We start from the raw sequence: 16,662 nt of genomic DNA, 5'->3' as shown, positions 1-16,662 counted from the left end.
TCAAGCAGAGATAATTAAAAATATCATTGAAAAGAGAGATAGCAACAAGTTTGCCAAAGTAATTTTCAAAAATGTATCAAGCAAAGATAGTTAAAAATATTATTGAAATTTTGTTTACCTTCGGTCATGTTTTGTTATTAAAATTATTATATTTCTCATTTGAGTCCATGATAATCATGAACAATGGCCGGCTTTGGTTAAAGCGACCAACGCGAACGTCTAGGGCACCATGCTGAGAGGGGCACCAAAATGTGAAAGGGGCACCAAAATGTAATATGTATACATATATAAATAATTTGAAAATACTTAGCAAAAGTAAAATCGAATTATTATGAAAATATAAGAAGTTAATTGTTAAAAAACTGAGGTCCAAATTAAGTACTGGTTTTCTAAAGCAGCCCTATACCTGTTCTTTAATTCCATTATCAAATAGTGATTTGCAATTAAGGCTAGTTAAAATAAACATGTTGTAATTCCAGTTAGTTTGCTTTGCCACCTAGTGATACTTTTTGGAAGTGTTCTGGACAGGCAGTGGGATATTTCGTACATTCAGTCATTTACTGGAGTTAGTAATAGATTGTTGCAGCCAAGCAGATGGAATTAATATGTTTCTAGGTATATCAGTATGTAACTTTGACCCTTAAGGAAGATACTAGCTTGCAAAAATGCATATTATTTGGTCAATAGTGATGATCAGCACAAGGAATTGATGGCAATGAGTATGTCATTTTAATAAATTGTTATGATCCTAACTCTCTAGTCTAGGTGCAAATTTTTATTTCTAAGTTTCTACTAACTACCTAATTAAATGTTATATATGATTAATATTTTGTGTAAGACACACAGCTTAATGCCACCGTAAAAATATAATCCTGCTTTGAAAGGGCACCATTTTATAAGTTCGTCTGGGGAATCCAAATCTCTGAGGCCGGCCCTGGCAATCAGCATCTAATTATTGCATCTGACAGATCAAGCCCTCATAAGTTTCTCAGCATACAGAACAGAGGCATGCTCCATATATATATTTAGTCTAAATGTTCTAATTCTTTTCTTTTAACTAATACAACACAAGACATGAACACAAAAGATTCTAATGTAAAACGAGTGAAATATATAAGTCCTGAACCCTGAATTCCCATGCCTAACAAATGACATGCAACGCAAGACCAAGGAGAAAACAACAAGTTTATTTTAGTCATTGTAGATTATGCGATAGTTACTCACAATATGAGGCTATCCAAGTACGAAATTAAGTAAAAGTCTAAGAAATCAGAACTATTGACATACCAGCAATCGTATCCTTAAATCAATGCGAGTACATTCTTGGTCTTTTATTGCAGATGGGTGGAAATGTGAGTCCAGAGAATGCACAAGTAAATACAAGCGCACATTAAAACACCAGGATGATCTTAATTTGCTAATAGCTTAGCCTTATTCCTTGGCTTAACTCAGGCTTCATAGCCTAGAAAATGTTGAAGAGTGTGGGATACCTAAGATGAGTTGAAGCTTCTTTACATATAAGATCACCAAGTAAAAGAAATATATTATCTAATTGCAGAGCAATGCAGCTTAATACTATTGACCTAAATCACTGTAGAGTGTAGATTGATTTCAACAATGTTATAATCACTGAATTTGTCAAAGCGACTAAGAAAATAAATCAGAAAATCGAATGCAGAGTTGAGTGCATCATCCATTGACAAAGTGTAGCAGTATACATACAAGAACTTTAGAGTGTAACAAAAATTGTTTCATTCCCTTGGATTAATTGGCCAAGTAAATAAACAGACAACTGCAGTAACCACCTTGGTCATTATACAAGAAAGCCTAAAAATAAAATCAGGACATGAAAACTAAATCAGATGCAAGACTTTTTAGCAGGTCCTGCTTCTTCAGCTTCGAATGACTTCCTTTTCCCCAATCCGCAACTCATGTTCTGCGTAGGCTGTTGCCATTGTTGCTGTTGTTGCTCCTGCACATTGTTGTTCACTTGCCCCAGTTTCTCCAATAGATCTGACCAAGAACCCGCATCAAGCGAATCCTCTAAATTCAAAGACAGATCACTATTGGGCAGTGGCTGATCCATCATTGGCACATTGTCAACATGGTTGTCGTCTTGCCCCAGTTCCTCCAATAAATCTGACCAAGAGCCCGCATCAAGCAAATCCTCCAAATTTAAAGGAACATCACGGTTGGGCAGTGGCTGATCCATCATCGGCACATTGTCAGCATCTGACCAGAAATCATCACCAATTATATTTATATCCTCCAAGTCCAGATATACTTCGTCCTCAGACCCACCGTTGAAATCTGATAATACTGTCCCCATGTTTTGAAAACCCTCACCCATACAATTCACTGGTTGGGCGGCTTCTTCATTGTTGAGTCCCTGATCATCATTAAGTACATTCAGCCCCTGACCCTCTGGTTTTTCAACACGAGACCTCCCCCTTGCATCATCATATTGTGGCATACCTTCATTAAGGATTGATCTGTGGTCAGAACCATCGAGACAAAGGGTATTCGTCGAGGCCAACAGATTCTGATAGACCATCTCAATCCTCTCTTCATCACATCTCTGATTCTCATAACTGAATCCACACGTACTAGAATCATGAATATTAGAGGCCACCTCCTTTCTTGGATCGCAGAAACTATCAACCAACACCGCCTTTTCCCTGTGATTAGTATTAGAAGTAGTAGCAGATTTCTTCTTTGCTTTAGACTTGGTGCTGCCACGTCTTCCAGAAACATCTTTGGGGCAAACCTTGACAGTTTTCATCATATCAAGAGTGATCCGACAAACCACATAATCCTCAATCCCCTTCAAAAGATACTCATGCATATTCCAATAATACTGAACTCCACTCTTCAATCCATTACTATCATTAATCTGAAAAACCAACATCCTCTTCTCCCCAATAGGATTATTATCACCATCCATGACGGCCTTACGACCCGTTTCCACATGCCACGTGCCACAACCTGCTGTCCTCACATAGTGTCCTTCACTCCCCTCACCAGATGATTCCTTATCTGCCATCTTTGTTAAACGAGTAAACACATAAACAGATTTTTGTTTACCAAAGGGTATCCACTGAGTCGAAGAGTCATCGAAAATCTCCCATGGATTGGCGTTGGGACCGTAAATCTCCTTCTCCTGGATCACATCCCAAGAAAGCGTCCCCTGAATCTTGGGTTTCAAGTAGTTCTCCAACAACTCTTTGTCACTCGGGCAAAATTTATAGCCTGGGGGAAGCTTCAAGGCCATAACTAACTAACTTACGATGCTGAAACCTTAAGGCTTAAGAGGAGACTAGGTTAATGTATGAGCGTGGTAAAACTTGTGTACAAAGTAGTGAATTTGACTGAAGATTGGTATATTTATAGGCGCCAGAGAATCTTTCTGAACTTTATCTGATATAATGCCAGCTGGAAGAGAGATTATCTTGGGTTTTCATGCAGCAGCTGTAAATTTATGATTTCGATCTTATATATTTCTAATATAAAAACTAGTATTTAACCCGTGCTACGCACCGTAATTTTATTAAAATTTTTGTTAAATAGATATTGGACACGACATTTCAAATTGTGCACTGTTTTTTGTTGTTATTTCCTAGTTGAAGCTTGATTGTTTTGTGACACGGTTCATGATGCAAGAATTGGCATATATGAAGAGTAATCGGTAAATAATTTCGAACATAAATAATATAGTATCAGTTATAATCCCGATAAGAATGTAAAGTTGAGCATCAGATAAAGAACATAGTTCTAAGAGAATAAATTATAGTTCCTACGTGTCTGTGAGAAAAGGATGATGTCCTATGGTAATTAAGTTTTTTTTTTCTTAGTAGGTCCATCGTCCTTGTTGTGCACTCGTTTATTTGATGCAGATTTTATCCCCATGGTATTATCGACAGCAGCACCATTATGATGTGTAGTTGATACCTGTAAGAATGGAGAAAATAATATGTTATTTTAGGGTCGTTAAAGTTGTATTTGATAGCAAACAGTTGAGTAGGAATATTAATTTATTTGGTAAACTATAGTTGCAATATAAATTTTGAGAGCCCTTACTGTGGTATTTTGTTCAGAAGGTTGTTCAGGTGATGGATTTTCAGAAGTTTCAACTACATCTGATGCAAAATATACCGAATTCCCATCAACCAAGTTTTTAGGATTTAAGGATAAAGTGAGGATGAGTCTTTTTCCAGTGATGTTGATAATTTTTTCTGGTATTTTGTCTCCCTTTCCTTCCTGTAAAAGATATAATCAATGGTTTAGGATATTATTGTTTCTATGATAGGATATTAGTATTGCAGACTTTATTTTTAAAAAGATTATAATGTGTTTTTACCTTCATATTTTGACCAATTAAACCGTTTACTGTGGCTGACACTAAACGCCTGACCTCGCGATCGAACATAAACACTTGAATTGTGTCAGTTGGATCAGTAACATACATAGAGACCTTGAACCTGCAATATTATTTGTAAAACATGTTTACTACTTGTATATAATATGCCGGATATTATGTATTTAAAGTGATACCTCTTGTCTGGGTATGATACGATCTTGACGCAGTCTTCGCACTTGTAGCTATTGTCGATGAAAGTGAGTTCATTTGGGCATGAGTCACAACTATAAAACCACCATTTAGACTGTGCATCGATGCTACAAACGGATACATGACATATCACTTCCAACTACAACATGGTTAGAATAGGTTAGTAATAAGAGTCCAGGAGATTGTTTTAGTTGACAATAAAATGGGGTAGGATTTACATACATTTTGCATATCAGATTTTCGAAGCTCGGTAATCTGCTTCAAATTATATGTTTCGATCTTCGTTTCTGAGCAGTCAACCACTGAAGGTGATTCATCCCCAATCATTGGTTCATTTATAGCATTGAGCCTGTTTTGATAGTAGGTGGGGAAGATATTATATTAATTTACATCAAAACACATGGAAATAGTGGGCATAAGAGTGTTGTGAAGGCATGAATATGCAAAGTGTTGATAAGTTTATTGGTGAGTATAATTATATGATGATTTAGTAGAAAAGAGGCATGATATGCATATTTAGAGAACATTACGTACTTGTATCGTAGATTGTGCACCGCATCATAATTTGGGTTGATATAGAATTTTGTTGGGGATAGTGAACTTGCTTGTAGTTGTTCTGCAAAAATGAGATTGTGGTTGTTAGGCCATTTTGATATTATATTTACAAATTAGTATATTATATTGTGTATTTATTTTAAATGAGGTTGGGGGAAGGATACTTACTACGATACTCTGTTATACCACAACTGGTAAGAATGATGATTTTGTACTCATCTCCCATTTTGTCGAGTTCTGCTTTTAATTCATGTGCCTGGTCTGCCCACACTGTTACCTTTATCCTCTCACTGCAAAAATTATATTAAATTATGTTTGGGCAAAAAAGATTTGTGTTTAGGATAATGCAGGGAGATTAATAGTTTACCTGCCGTCTGTAAGGTCAAACAACAATATGTCCTTTGGCCCTGTGGCTGTGTTGCGGCTTTGCATTGGAAGGATGTTTTCAACTGAACCCATAAGATCTGGTAATGCGAGCAAGAGCTTAGTGATAACAGGAGGTGATAAGTGGGTGTTATAATTGTATATAAATTTGTTTTTCTGTATGTCAATACCTGTCAAGATATTGGTGTCTCCAACTCTGGCTTTCAGGGCATTGAAACCTACCAGCTCGAATTTATATTTTGGAATCATTCCGTCGTCTTCCTTGATGAGTGTCATTGTTGTCCGTTTGAGGAAATATATTTCTTTTTTATTACTGACAGCCGAATAAGAATATTTGACATCATCAACATTAAATTCCGATATGACGTAAACCTTTCCCTCTTCAGGAACCTCTTCCATTCCATTCACAAAATCGACTCCGCCGAAAGCATGAATATGTGTTTTCTGCAAATATACACATGCATATAAATTACATCAACATGTGTTTGTATATAAGTGATTGGGGTTGAAGACTTCACTGATGTAGTTGTGACCTGTGAAGGTCCATGAGTTCTTATGAAGCAAATAAACTAAATTAAAATTAACAGAGTTTTGAAATTTGTAATCACAGAATCACATGCATATTCAAGTTCCTGTCATGCAGTATTTAAAATTATATGCATCATTCAGTGCCTTTAATATACAGCTTCCCGTTAATCGACTTTGTAGATACACCTGTAAAAAGTTTAAACTATACAATCTATCTCTAAACAAATATAATAAATACAGTTTAGATTGAAGAGATGGAAATAAATGAACGGGAAGAATCACACTAAAATAAACATATTCAATAAATAAGTGTCAGGTTCAAATATTTTAATTTCTAATACAGAATTCTATTCTGTAGGTAGGTTGTAAAAGACTTCTTCATATACAATATTCTTAGTGTGGTTTGTTCCATCTCCCAACATAATATGCAATCCTTCTGGGGTAGTGACACGTGAAATAGCAACATACAGTTGTCCGTGACAGAAGATTGGGTTTGGAAGATATAAGCCGACTTTCTCCATTGATTGTCCCTGACTCTTGTTAATTGTCATTGCAAAACAGACCTGCAGAGGAAACTGTTTTCTTTTAAATATGATAGGCCATTTAGAATTGTTGTCGCAAGGGGTAGTTATCATCCTTGGGATTATATGTCTACTTCCTGAATGGCTTCCGGTGATAATCTCACATTCAACTGTCCATTTAAAAAGTTTTTTTACCACCATACGTGTGCCATTGCACAACCCAAAAGCCTGGTTTATATTCCTTGTTAGCATGACCACAACACCAGGTTTGAGATTTAGCATGTGCTTGGGAAGTCCAGACATGTCAATTGAGTTCAAAAATTCTTCTGGAAAAGCTGAATTCAGGTCACTCTCATTTACTGGACCTTCGTCAATACTATCAACACTCAAGTAAATTTGGTCTTCTCCTGGTATACGATCCATGATATGGTCGTTAAGTTCATCAACCACCTTATTAGTTGGAGCAAGAATTGCCCTATCCCTTAAATATCGATGATCTTTGAAATTGCCTTCAATATCTGGGTATACAATGTCAACAATATCGGAAAGAGGATTATTTGTGCAGGGGCTGATAAACTGTTGCGGAATTACAACTTCTGGATCCTTATTTGGGTCATCATCATTAACAAATGAAAGCCGTCCATCGCCAATGTCTAGCACCCACTTGCTGAATTTATTGATAGCATTGTTAACCTCTTCAGTATTACCTCTTTTCAACCTCATATTTTGTTTAAGAGTGTAGAACGTAACTTGATCCCACAAATAAGACCGATTTATGCAAGCACTAACAATGTCTTGCCTATTCCCCTTCTCTACAACAGGTAAGATTTGTCTGAAGTCACCTGCAAGAACTACGGTAATACCACCAAATGGCTTCAACATGTTGTCTTCTGAAATGCTGCCACGTATATCTCTAAGAGCTCGGTCCAGTGCCTCGAATGCATACTTCTTTTGCATTGGAGCCTCATCCCAAATAATTAGATCTGTATTTTGTAATAACTCAGCTATATCGGTTCCCATTTTCAAACCACAACTTGAATGTTCATCTACATCTAATGGTATCTTAAATCTCGAATGAGCAGTTCTACCTCCTGGCATTAGCACGGCCGCAATTCCAGAGGAAGCAACGGGTAAAACAATTTTTCTTTCGGATCTCAATTTTGAAATTACTGTTCGCCATAGGAAGGTCTTTCCACATCCACCGCTGCCATGTACAAAAAAAAACTTTCCTTTTTTATTGTGAACAGATTCAATTATTGAATCGTATACCACCATTTGATCTCTGTTTAGAGTTGAGTGTAGTTGTTGGTGTTCGGCTATCATGGTCTGAATATCATAACTTCTTTCCTCCTGAATAAGAGTGTTTGAAATTCCGCATAGAAATTCAGCGGGAGGGAATGGCATATCTGAATAACTCCGTAGAGACTTCCCGATGCAATTCAATATTTGCTCAAGTTCTGAGAGTAATTCAATATTGGCAGAAATAAGATTTTTTCATGTGCTATTATATCTAAATTAATAAAACAGTGATAACGTATTCAGTGTTTAGAACACTAACCTGCGAGAGCCCAAAATTGTATTTCCTCCTCGGACAAAATGAGTTCATTATTTTTAGAAATACGTCGCCGCATCCAAACTATATCATCCGAAAAATCTTTTATATGATCATTCCACAGTTTTGCTGGATTGCTGACCTCGCAGTTGACGATAATATGAACAAAAAGCTGACGCAACTGTGATGTAGTAGCATGGTGAGAATTTTCCTTTATTGCCTCGTGCCACTCCATGTCATTTTGTAAAAGTCCCAAAGCATTGCATGTGTCTTTAAAAGTTTTATATACTTGTCCATTGACAGTTCGAAGGTCAGTAAAAGACGTTGCTCCTTTGACTCTAGTAAGTATCATTCTTAAGTAGAACAAATCTCCTGAAGAAGCATAAGTGGAGTTCATCCTGCCAACAACAAAACCCTGTTTTCTAGGTGTCCATCTGGTTGAATTTGCATCCCACACAAAAGAAGCAGGAAACTCTTGATAGTAGAGATCTCGTGCCCACGGATATTCTCGATTAGCTTGAAACCACGCTTGGAGCTTAGTAAGTCGAAAAGAAGCACGTTTTGCCACATTTGTTAACAACTCATTGCTGTTAAAAGTGATGATCTGCATATCCTCCAGATGAATAGGTAGTCGTTCAACAGATGGAGTTCTGAGGTGTATATTGAATCCATAAATTCTCCATATCGCTTCTGAAGCGCACACGTACCGACCATCTAAATATTGTTTGATCTCATTAATAGGAGCAACTTTAGTATTGTCTGATTGCTGGGTATTTTCATGCAGTGTATTTTTAGCTCCAACCAATAGCATGGTTGCTCGGTCATGTCCTTTCATGCAATATTTGAAAAGGTATTTCAAACTTCGTGAGTGATTGTAAATTTCAACATTGATGTGACACTGAAACATGAGTAACAAATCTCTGTTATACGGCACTACCCACTGATTGTCTAGGTCGACATTATTTTTATGAACAGTATGGCTTGTTTTGCGTCGTCTATACACCGGAAATCCACTGTCATCATAGGTTGTCTCAGAAGCATACCTTATGAAATTATACAGGAGGTGAAAGTTAGACTAATGCAAATTAAACATGGAATAAGTAGTAACAATTACAACATATAAATTATAAAAGAAATGTAACTTAATGCAAGTAAAACATGTAAAATACCAGCAGATTATACATTGGTATTATATCAATGGCATACCTTTCGGTTTCTAGTGGCCACTAAGCAGTTATTCAAGAGGAATATATCAAGTTATATTCCCTGATGGGTTTTTTTCCCATGAGTAATACTTTAATCTGAACATTTGAAATTATAAAAAATTGAATATATGCATTAGGTTAGTTACAGATAATGGTTTATTTTTTTTCTTTACAGTACAATAAATAAATTCAGTATTTATTTTTTTGGCAGAGTGATGAAGCATCAATATTCCAGCATGTATAGTTTGTTTTGAATGATTTATTTTTCTGTCTTGCTCTGTAAATTAGTGTGGTGCTGACTATTTACTCTACAATATTCCAATGCAAAACATATTAATCTTAATTGAAAATACCACTTTTTATATGTTTATGTTGTCTAAGACTTGATTTTATGTAGACACTCCGGAGAAGGCTTTGTACAGGGAGTTGGCCAAGGTCATCGAAGCATCTGATGTTATTTTGGAAGTGCTTGATGCACAGTATCCTAACATAGTGTAACTCTTAAACTTATGAGAATTATTTAAAATTTTGTCATTTAACAAAATAGAGTATTTTATTATACAATGTTGTAGCATGCAGTTTATATTGCAATTTTGTTTCTTGTTATTTTGCCATGACTTTAAAATTAGTAAGTTGTGTACATAATGTATGGTGTTTTTTTGTATGAACAACAGTAATATAGCAAGTATGGAAGTGTTTTATCGTATAAAATACAGTAACAATACTAATTTATAGTAATTAAACATGTATCCTTATAACGATTACCTTTTTGGAAAATGGCGTGTGCAAACCTTACGTTCAGCATCCATACATGGAGAGGTATTGTCGATTGTGCCGCAAGGTCCGTGAATCATGAACTGTTTTACAGCATTGTAGCCATCCGGATCTTGATCCATATCTGGTATCTCGGCAGAGACCATTTCATCGACTTGTTGAATGGTCTTAGGCTTACTGTCAGGATGTAACCATATCACCATGTGTGCATGAGGCAAGCCGCGTTTTTGAAATTCTATGACATGTAATGCTGAAATATAATGTTTATTACATTGTCAGAAATATCATAAATGGTAGTTCACAAATTTGTCATAACATTCTTAAACTTGTAAATGCACATACCTCCAATACAGCGACCAAAAAAATGTTTTTTCTTAATAAGATGCAGAAGCTGGTCTAATTTTAACTTGAAAACTCGAGTAACTATATCTGGTGCATCATCCGCAGTCAGTCCGGGAGTATGGTCAAGCATTTGTTGAATCTCTGGCCATTTGGAATTAGCTGTCATTGTCAAAAATATGTCTGGATGTCCGATAGCCCGACATATGGCAAGAGCATCGAGGAAATTTTGGTTCATGTACCGTTTTGAACCAGTAAAGGATGCTGGCAAAATATAGGATTTTCCACAACTATTGGGATTTTCATCACCTTTTCTGACTTGATCACGAATGTTTTGATACATATCAGCCCTGACTGTACTTTGATGAGTTCTATACCAATGAAGACGTGTTTGCTCAATAACAGAAAAAGCATCAACTATGTATTGTTGAAAGAGACGTCCACCATATCGCAATGTCAATCCTGCACATAAATTTTGCATATAAATGTAACATAAATTCTATTATCATTATTTTAACATGAACCATCATTATATGTACAATGAACAAAATGTACAATAACTAACCTTCGTTTGGTCGTGTATGGAGCTGGTAAGAATAGTACTCTTTCAGTGTTACATTTTTCCTTTTCTTCTTAGTATTAGAACCTGTAGTCCTATATTTTATTCCTGTATGAAAACCATATTCAGCGTATGGAAATAATATAGGATATTGCAATGCCATGAAAAGCGGGTGTATAAAGCTTATTCTCTTTGGAACAGAAGTTTTTGTATGGACAACTACATCTCTATCACCACCCGAAGGATCATTTTCTGCAACTATGAATGCAGCAATCTCTGAAGATGGATAAATGTGATTCGGACGTCCAGAAGCGGACCTAGATTCTTTAAGAATGATCTTCAGATCTTGTGGTGGCTGTTCTTTGAAACGATCTCTTGCTTGTCGAAATCTCTGAGCCAAGGGACTTACTTCATCAAACATTTTTATGAGATTCTCAACAATTTCTCGCTGTATACCCTTTTTATCATCCTTTGAACGAAATGCAAGCATTCGATTATCAACCTCATTCTCAGTGTCATAAAAGTATAACTGACAAAATTTTGGTTTTCTCCCATCAAGCGGTACCAAACTCCCAATGCTATGATGATTCTGACAACTTAGTCGAAAACAAAATGGACCCCCGCCATTTTTATTTATGAGCTTGTCCACTTTACCTCCTAAAGATGTATAAGAAAACATGGCATTATACACTTTTATAGAAGCGCGAAATTTCTTCGATTGTCCAAATAGTAGTCCAGCTAGGTAAGGAGGAGGATCTTTGACCTCTGGCAACTGAATTTGACCACCAGCACAACATATTGAGAAGGTAGGGTCGGTCACAGATTTGTTATTTCTCTCCTCAATCCACATCATAGCCTGACAAAATTTGCACTTGTACTTGGGCATACCTAAATTGAGATAGTTACTTCTAATACCTAATTAAGATAATAATTATGATGATATTAGATGAAAGTGAACATAATAATATTCATGACTCTTGACAAATGGTAATGTCCATACATTATTATTTCAGGAAATTAGTACCTTCGCCTGTTCGGGTCATCATTGTATCATCATCAGTTGCTTCTTCGCCGTTAATGTAATTCTCATCATTGTCACCGTCGATAATATACTCTGCATGTCCATAAAAAAGGAATTTCATCAATTCGTAAATGAATGTGTATATGTTACATGTATCAATCAGAAAATATTACGAATATATGGTGTTATATATGAAATCACACATGATTTCAAAAAATATATATATATATATGAAATAACACATAATGGTTACCTTCGTCTAATTCATATGATTCCGAATCATTTACATCGTCGATACTCCCAGAAAATCTGGATTTAATTTTTAAAACCTTTGATGAAGTTCCTCTCGTATCATTGCTACTATTTACAAATGAATGTCCACTTCCTATAAAAACATACAATTAGATCATGATTATTGCAAGAAAATATCCATATTACAAAATATAGTGGATGCTGCAATCTAATACTCACTTTTTGTAAGTTGTGAGGAAGATGGTACGTTTCTGACATTATTATATGATAAATAAGGCGGCTTTGGCAATAAAGGACGAAGGTGGGCTACAAAATGAATATATACATCATAAATACAAATAATAAGATGAAAACTAAACATTATAACTTGGCCAAACGTACAAACATAAACAATAAAACTAACCATTTACGTCAATGTAAGTATTATTACATAATGTAGATGTCTTCCCTATAAGAGGCACAGGTATAAGAGGCACGGGTCGACCTGTAAAATATTATACAAAAAAATTAAAATCTAAGTACAAATAAATAGAAGAGTACATAACAAATATGTGAAAATATACCTCTAATTATTGTTTCACAGGCACTTATTGAATTTGTATGCACCTTTCTCGGACGGCCTGATATCAATGTAATTTTATAAATAACCATTATATTTAGATAAAAATATGATATGTATTAGATACTTATTGACACATATAAAGTGGTTGTAAAGTTATACCAACAGGTTTTTTTGGTGGAGGTGACATGAGTTGAGATGTTGAGTTTGAAAGCAGGACACCATCCTTTAATTCAAGTGTGGTGCTTGAAGTTCCAACATCTACATTCTTTCTTGGTCGACCTGGTAATTATTTAAAACAAAAATTATGATATGACCAAAGAACATTTTTATAACATAATATCTAAAATGCATGGATTTTAATCAATACCGATGGCCCTTTTTTGTCCAGGTGACACCGATGTAGGTGTATTTGAACTATTGACAACTTCTTTCTTTGGTCGTCCTATCATTTGAAAGTGACAATTGAAACCATGATGAATAAAAATAATTTAACATAACAAAAGAAATTGAAATATATCAAGGCATTAGGAAACCTCTTTTTCGTTTCAAGGGCAAAGTGACGGTGTGCTGTTGAGGATGAGAATTGTCCATATAAATAGTCACAGTTAATTACCTGAGCCACCAAAAGAAAAAAGTTATTTACCTCGAACCCCAAAAAAAAACATTAAAAAGATCAATAAATTAACAATTAACACTTTACATGTTATATGTGTGAAAAAAGTCGACAAATGCGTCAAGGTCTAGACATTTAAGGTTAAACATTAAAATTCTACAATATTTTACGAAAGGAAAAGTAAAATCATGAACTTCCACACAAAAGATACATAAAAGTAATTATATTAAAAAAAATTAGTCCTTAATAATTTTTAAAATATGCATTTTTAATAATTTTTTTCAATATACATGTTAAAGTGGTGTTATATATTCGTTATTTGGAAAAAAGGTATTATCGCAGGAAAAATGTAATAATAATAATAATAATAATAATAATAATAATAATAATAATAATAATAATAATAATAATAATAATAATAACTCTAATTATTGTGCCAGTCTTGGACATTTAAAGTTAAACACTAACATTCGGCAAATTTAAATATGAAGCTCTTGGAATATGTTGGGATCACAACAGAGAAAAATTAAAATAAAAGATAATAATAATAATAATAATAATAATAATAATAATAATAATAATAATAATAATAATAATAATAATAATAATAATAATAATAATAATAATAAGAACAACAACAACAACTACTACTACTCTAATTATTGTGCCAGTTTTGGACATTTAAAGTTAAACACTAACATTCTGCAAATTTAAATATGAAGCTCTTGGAATATGTTGGGATCACAACAGAGAAAAATTAAAATAAAAGATAGGTAAAAGGAGGGTGTGTTGTAAGTGTGGAAAAGGGAAGTGGAAAACAGAGGAGTTGTGCTGGGTTTGTGATACAAAGTATTGCAGCAGTAATAAACCAAACAATATTATAAGTTTGCATTTAAGTTTTCATGGAAGACTCAGCCACAATGCTACTAATGGTGCCACAATGCTACTAATGGTAATACTGATGTTCACATAAATGGTCAAGAAATTACAAAATTTGAATTGAGAGTGCTAAAAGTTTGTCTTTTATCATTCCTTTAACTTAGTTTTTTTTCCTAAGTCATTCTTTTAACTTCTGTGAAAGAATTAGTGGTACTTTAACCTATGAGTACAATGTCTCAGATCATGGCATTATGAGTTTTTATTATGTCATTTTGATTTGTTTTCTGGACTGTCCTTCATCTTTCAATTTTGCATATAGAAGTTCGCAGTTTTAGCAATGATAGTTAATAAACTACACACAGTTCCTGTATTTTAGATATATAGCTCCAGCATCACCTACTCATCCCACATCCCATGTGGTCTTCTCCTCCTTAAAATCTAAAGTAAAAGCCTAAAACAATCTCCACTCTTCTGACTGGTATTATCGTTGTTCTTAACTAAGTGGTCAAATCACCACACAGATTTTAGCAATCTATAACACTAAAAAATCCATACATTGGCTGGCTAGATATATAGAAAATCATACAACTAACTAAACATCCCAAATAAACTAAAAACAATAAAGACAATATGAAAGGGGAAATTTTGCATCTTCTGAATGGCAGTTGAATTGTTAAGCTGGACAGATCAAACTTGATTTTGATTGGTTAACTTGGGACCTGTAGCTTCAGGTATTATAAGCTAGACAATAACACAAACATATAGCATACAATAAAAATAACATACAATATCGAAAGCTCTGGTTGTATGCTAATGAGTTGGAGAGAGCTTACACGGTTTCCGGTTGAATTCGAAGAAGTAAATAATGTCAGTAGCGGAAGGGTCGCGCAAAGTTTTGTTTCAAGAGCAGGTGAAGTTCTCCTATTCTGATTTTCACAGTTGTGACGTAACTGTGGATGTAGTAGTGTTCTGTTAAAATAATAGTATTTTTACTTTTAAAAAATTCTTATAATTTATCCACTCACCATGGTTAACTTTAAAAAAATTCTTATAAATTATCCACTGACCATGGTTAGTTAAATGACCAAAAAACTGCTATAATTTTATTGGTCTAAATTTTAGGCTTGCCATCCTATTGGCTCTAAAATAAATCAAGTTTTTTGATTGGTTAACTGGGGACCCTGGTAGACTCAGGAATTATAAGAAGGATGGACCCTCGATTAATATCTTTTTATAATTACTTGCTGCTAAAGGTACTGGACACAGGGAATTACAAGCATCTTCTCTGAACCCTCCAATCAGCTCTCTCCGAGAGACTAGATATTTTTACAGGCAGGCCGCTATATTTTCTCTGCTAGATATTTATGTTCTTACTCTGAGAGTCTGAGTATACTTCTTAGTCTTTGTTTTGGCGGGAAAAGTGTATGTGCTAATGTGTTATGCTGGTTCCTCCATAGTCCATACATTGTTTGGACTTGCTCTAGCTGAATGCTTTTCACTTTCAGAGAAATAAGAGCTTCATATTATCATCCTGGAAACTTAGTACAAGATCCTCCCAACTTTTGTCCAAATAACATGACAGAGTGACTTCACACCCAACTCATTATTTGTTTATTGATGATTTTTAATAAAAATTATATATATATTTGTGCCTAGTAATATCATATATCACAGCCACTAGCATACTCTTGATTAAATTTTATACCTTACTGAGATGTTGCTAAAACACAAATGTGTCAACGATATATTAAAATATATATAAAAAATTTAACTATTAAAATATATTAAAAATTTATCATTCATTTTTTAAAGATAATTGTGTAATTGTGTTTTTGTTGTTCTTGTCTTAAAAAAATATGCTGAACCATACAAGATTGAAAGTTGAAACTGTCAGTTAAAATTTTTAAAGATAAAATATTACAGTCGGTTCCTAAAATTAAAAGTAGAGCTAGCCAAACAGATGAATGAGCTCGGCTCGATTCGTCTCATCTAAAAACTTATCAATTTTTTTTTCCTTGTTACAAGACAAGTTTAACTCGGCACGGATCATTTGAATAGGCGAAGCGTTCACGAAATTTAGAATCAGAATTCGCGTATCGTCTCACTTCGTACTAAGGGTGAGCAAAACCGAACCAAAATCGAAAAACCGAACCGAACCGTATAATTTCGGTTCGGTTTGGTTTCATTTTTTTCAAAATTTCGGTTAGTTCGGTTTTTCGGTTTGAACCGAAAATAATTTCGGTTCGGTTCGGTTTTTGATATGATATTTCGGTTTAAACCGAAAAAACCGAAATTTATAATACATCTTAAAAAATATATTTTATATATAGCTAAACCATGTACTCAGTCCT

The 16,662-nt window shown here is 34.5% G+C and overlaps 2 protein-coding genes across 2 annotated transcripts; both read right to left on the bottom strand.

Moving 5' to 3' along the window:
* Positions 1 to 3,671: 3,671 nt before the first annotated feature.
* On the bottom strand, positions 3,672 to 6,044 carry LOC108198411 (uncharacterized). Its single transcript, XM_017366165.2, has 9 exons — positions 5,677 to 6,044; positions 5,490 to 5,586; positions 5,291 to 5,412; positions 5,102 to 5,183; positions 4,790 to 4,916; positions 4,552 to 4,706; positions 4,358 to 4,478; positions 4,078 to 4,257; positions 3,672 to 3,948 (listed from the first exon to the last, which is right to left on the bottom strand). The coding sequence occupies exons 1-9, from the start codon at positions 5,903 to 5,905 to the stop codon at positions 3,832 to 3,834; spliced, it is 1,230 nt and encodes a 409-aa protein (XP_017221654.2). The 5' UTR covers positions 5,906 to 6,044; the 3' UTR covers positions 3,672 to 3,831.
* A 255-nt stretch (positions 6,045 to 6,299) lies between these two features.
* On the bottom strand, positions 6,300 to 15,669 carry LOC108197676 (uncharacterized). Its single transcript, XM_017365365.2, has 14 exons — positions 15,145 to 15,669; positions 13,353 to 13,432; positions 13,187 to 13,261; positions 12,979 to 13,098; positions 12,821 to 12,877; positions 12,661 to 12,741; positions 12,477 to 12,563; positions 12,259 to 12,390; positions 12,009 to 12,098; positions 10,991 to 11,899; positions 10,429 to 10,887; positions 10,078 to 10,336; positions 8,114 to 9,150; positions 6,300 to 8,012 (listed from the first exon to the last, which is right to left on the bottom strand). Exons 2-14 carry the CDS (start codon positions 13,408 to 13,410, stop codon positions 6,382 to 6,384), a joined length of 4,995 nt encoding a protein of 1,664 aa, XP_017220854.1. The 5' UTR covers positions 13,411 to 13,432; positions 15,145 to 15,669; the 3' UTR covers positions 6,300 to 6,381.
* Positions 15,670 to 16,662: the final 993 nt, after the last annotated feature.

This window comes from Daucus carota, chromosome 8 (genome assembly GCF_001625215.2).
Source record: "Daucus carota subsp. sativus chromosome 8, DH1 v3.0, whole genome shotgun sequence".
Taxonomy (NCBI): domain Eukaryota; kingdom Viridiplantae; phylum Streptophyta; class Magnoliopsida; order Apiales; family Apiaceae; genus Daucus; species Daucus carota.
Note: the sequence above shows the minus strand (reverse complement) of the source record. Positions and strands in the feature narration are given on the sequence as shown.

What these genes read in the sequence shown, in the direction of transcription:
- LOC108198411 (XM_017366165.2), bottom strand. Translation starts at nt 5,905, where the DNA reads ATGGAAGAGGTTCCTGAAGAGGGAAAGGTTTACGTCATATCGGAATTT. An exon ending in AGACACCAATATCTTGACAG is followed by an intron (nt 5,587 to 5,676) that starts GTATTGACATAC and finishes TCGCATTACCAG; the next exon opens with ATCTTATGGGTTCAGTTGAA. An exon ending in TGGTATAACAGAGTATCGTA is followed by an intron (nt 5,184 to 5,290) that starts GTAAGTATCCTT and finishes TCATTTTTGCAG; the next exon opens with AACAACTACAAGCAAGTTCA.
- LOC108197676 (XM_017365365.2), bottom strand. Translation starts at nt 13,410, where the DNA reads ATGGACAATTCTCATCCTCAACAGCACACCGTCACTTTGCCCTTGAAA. An exon ending in CTGTGAAACAATAATTAGAG is followed by an intron (nt 12,742 to 12,820) that starts GTATATTTTCAC and finishes AATATTTTACAG; the next exon opens with GTCGACCCGTGCCTCTTATA. An exon ending in TACTTACATTGACGTAAATG is followed by an intron (nt 12,564 to 12,660) that starts GTTAGTTTTATT and finishes TTCATTTTGTAG; the next exon opens with CCCACCTTCGTCCTTTATTG.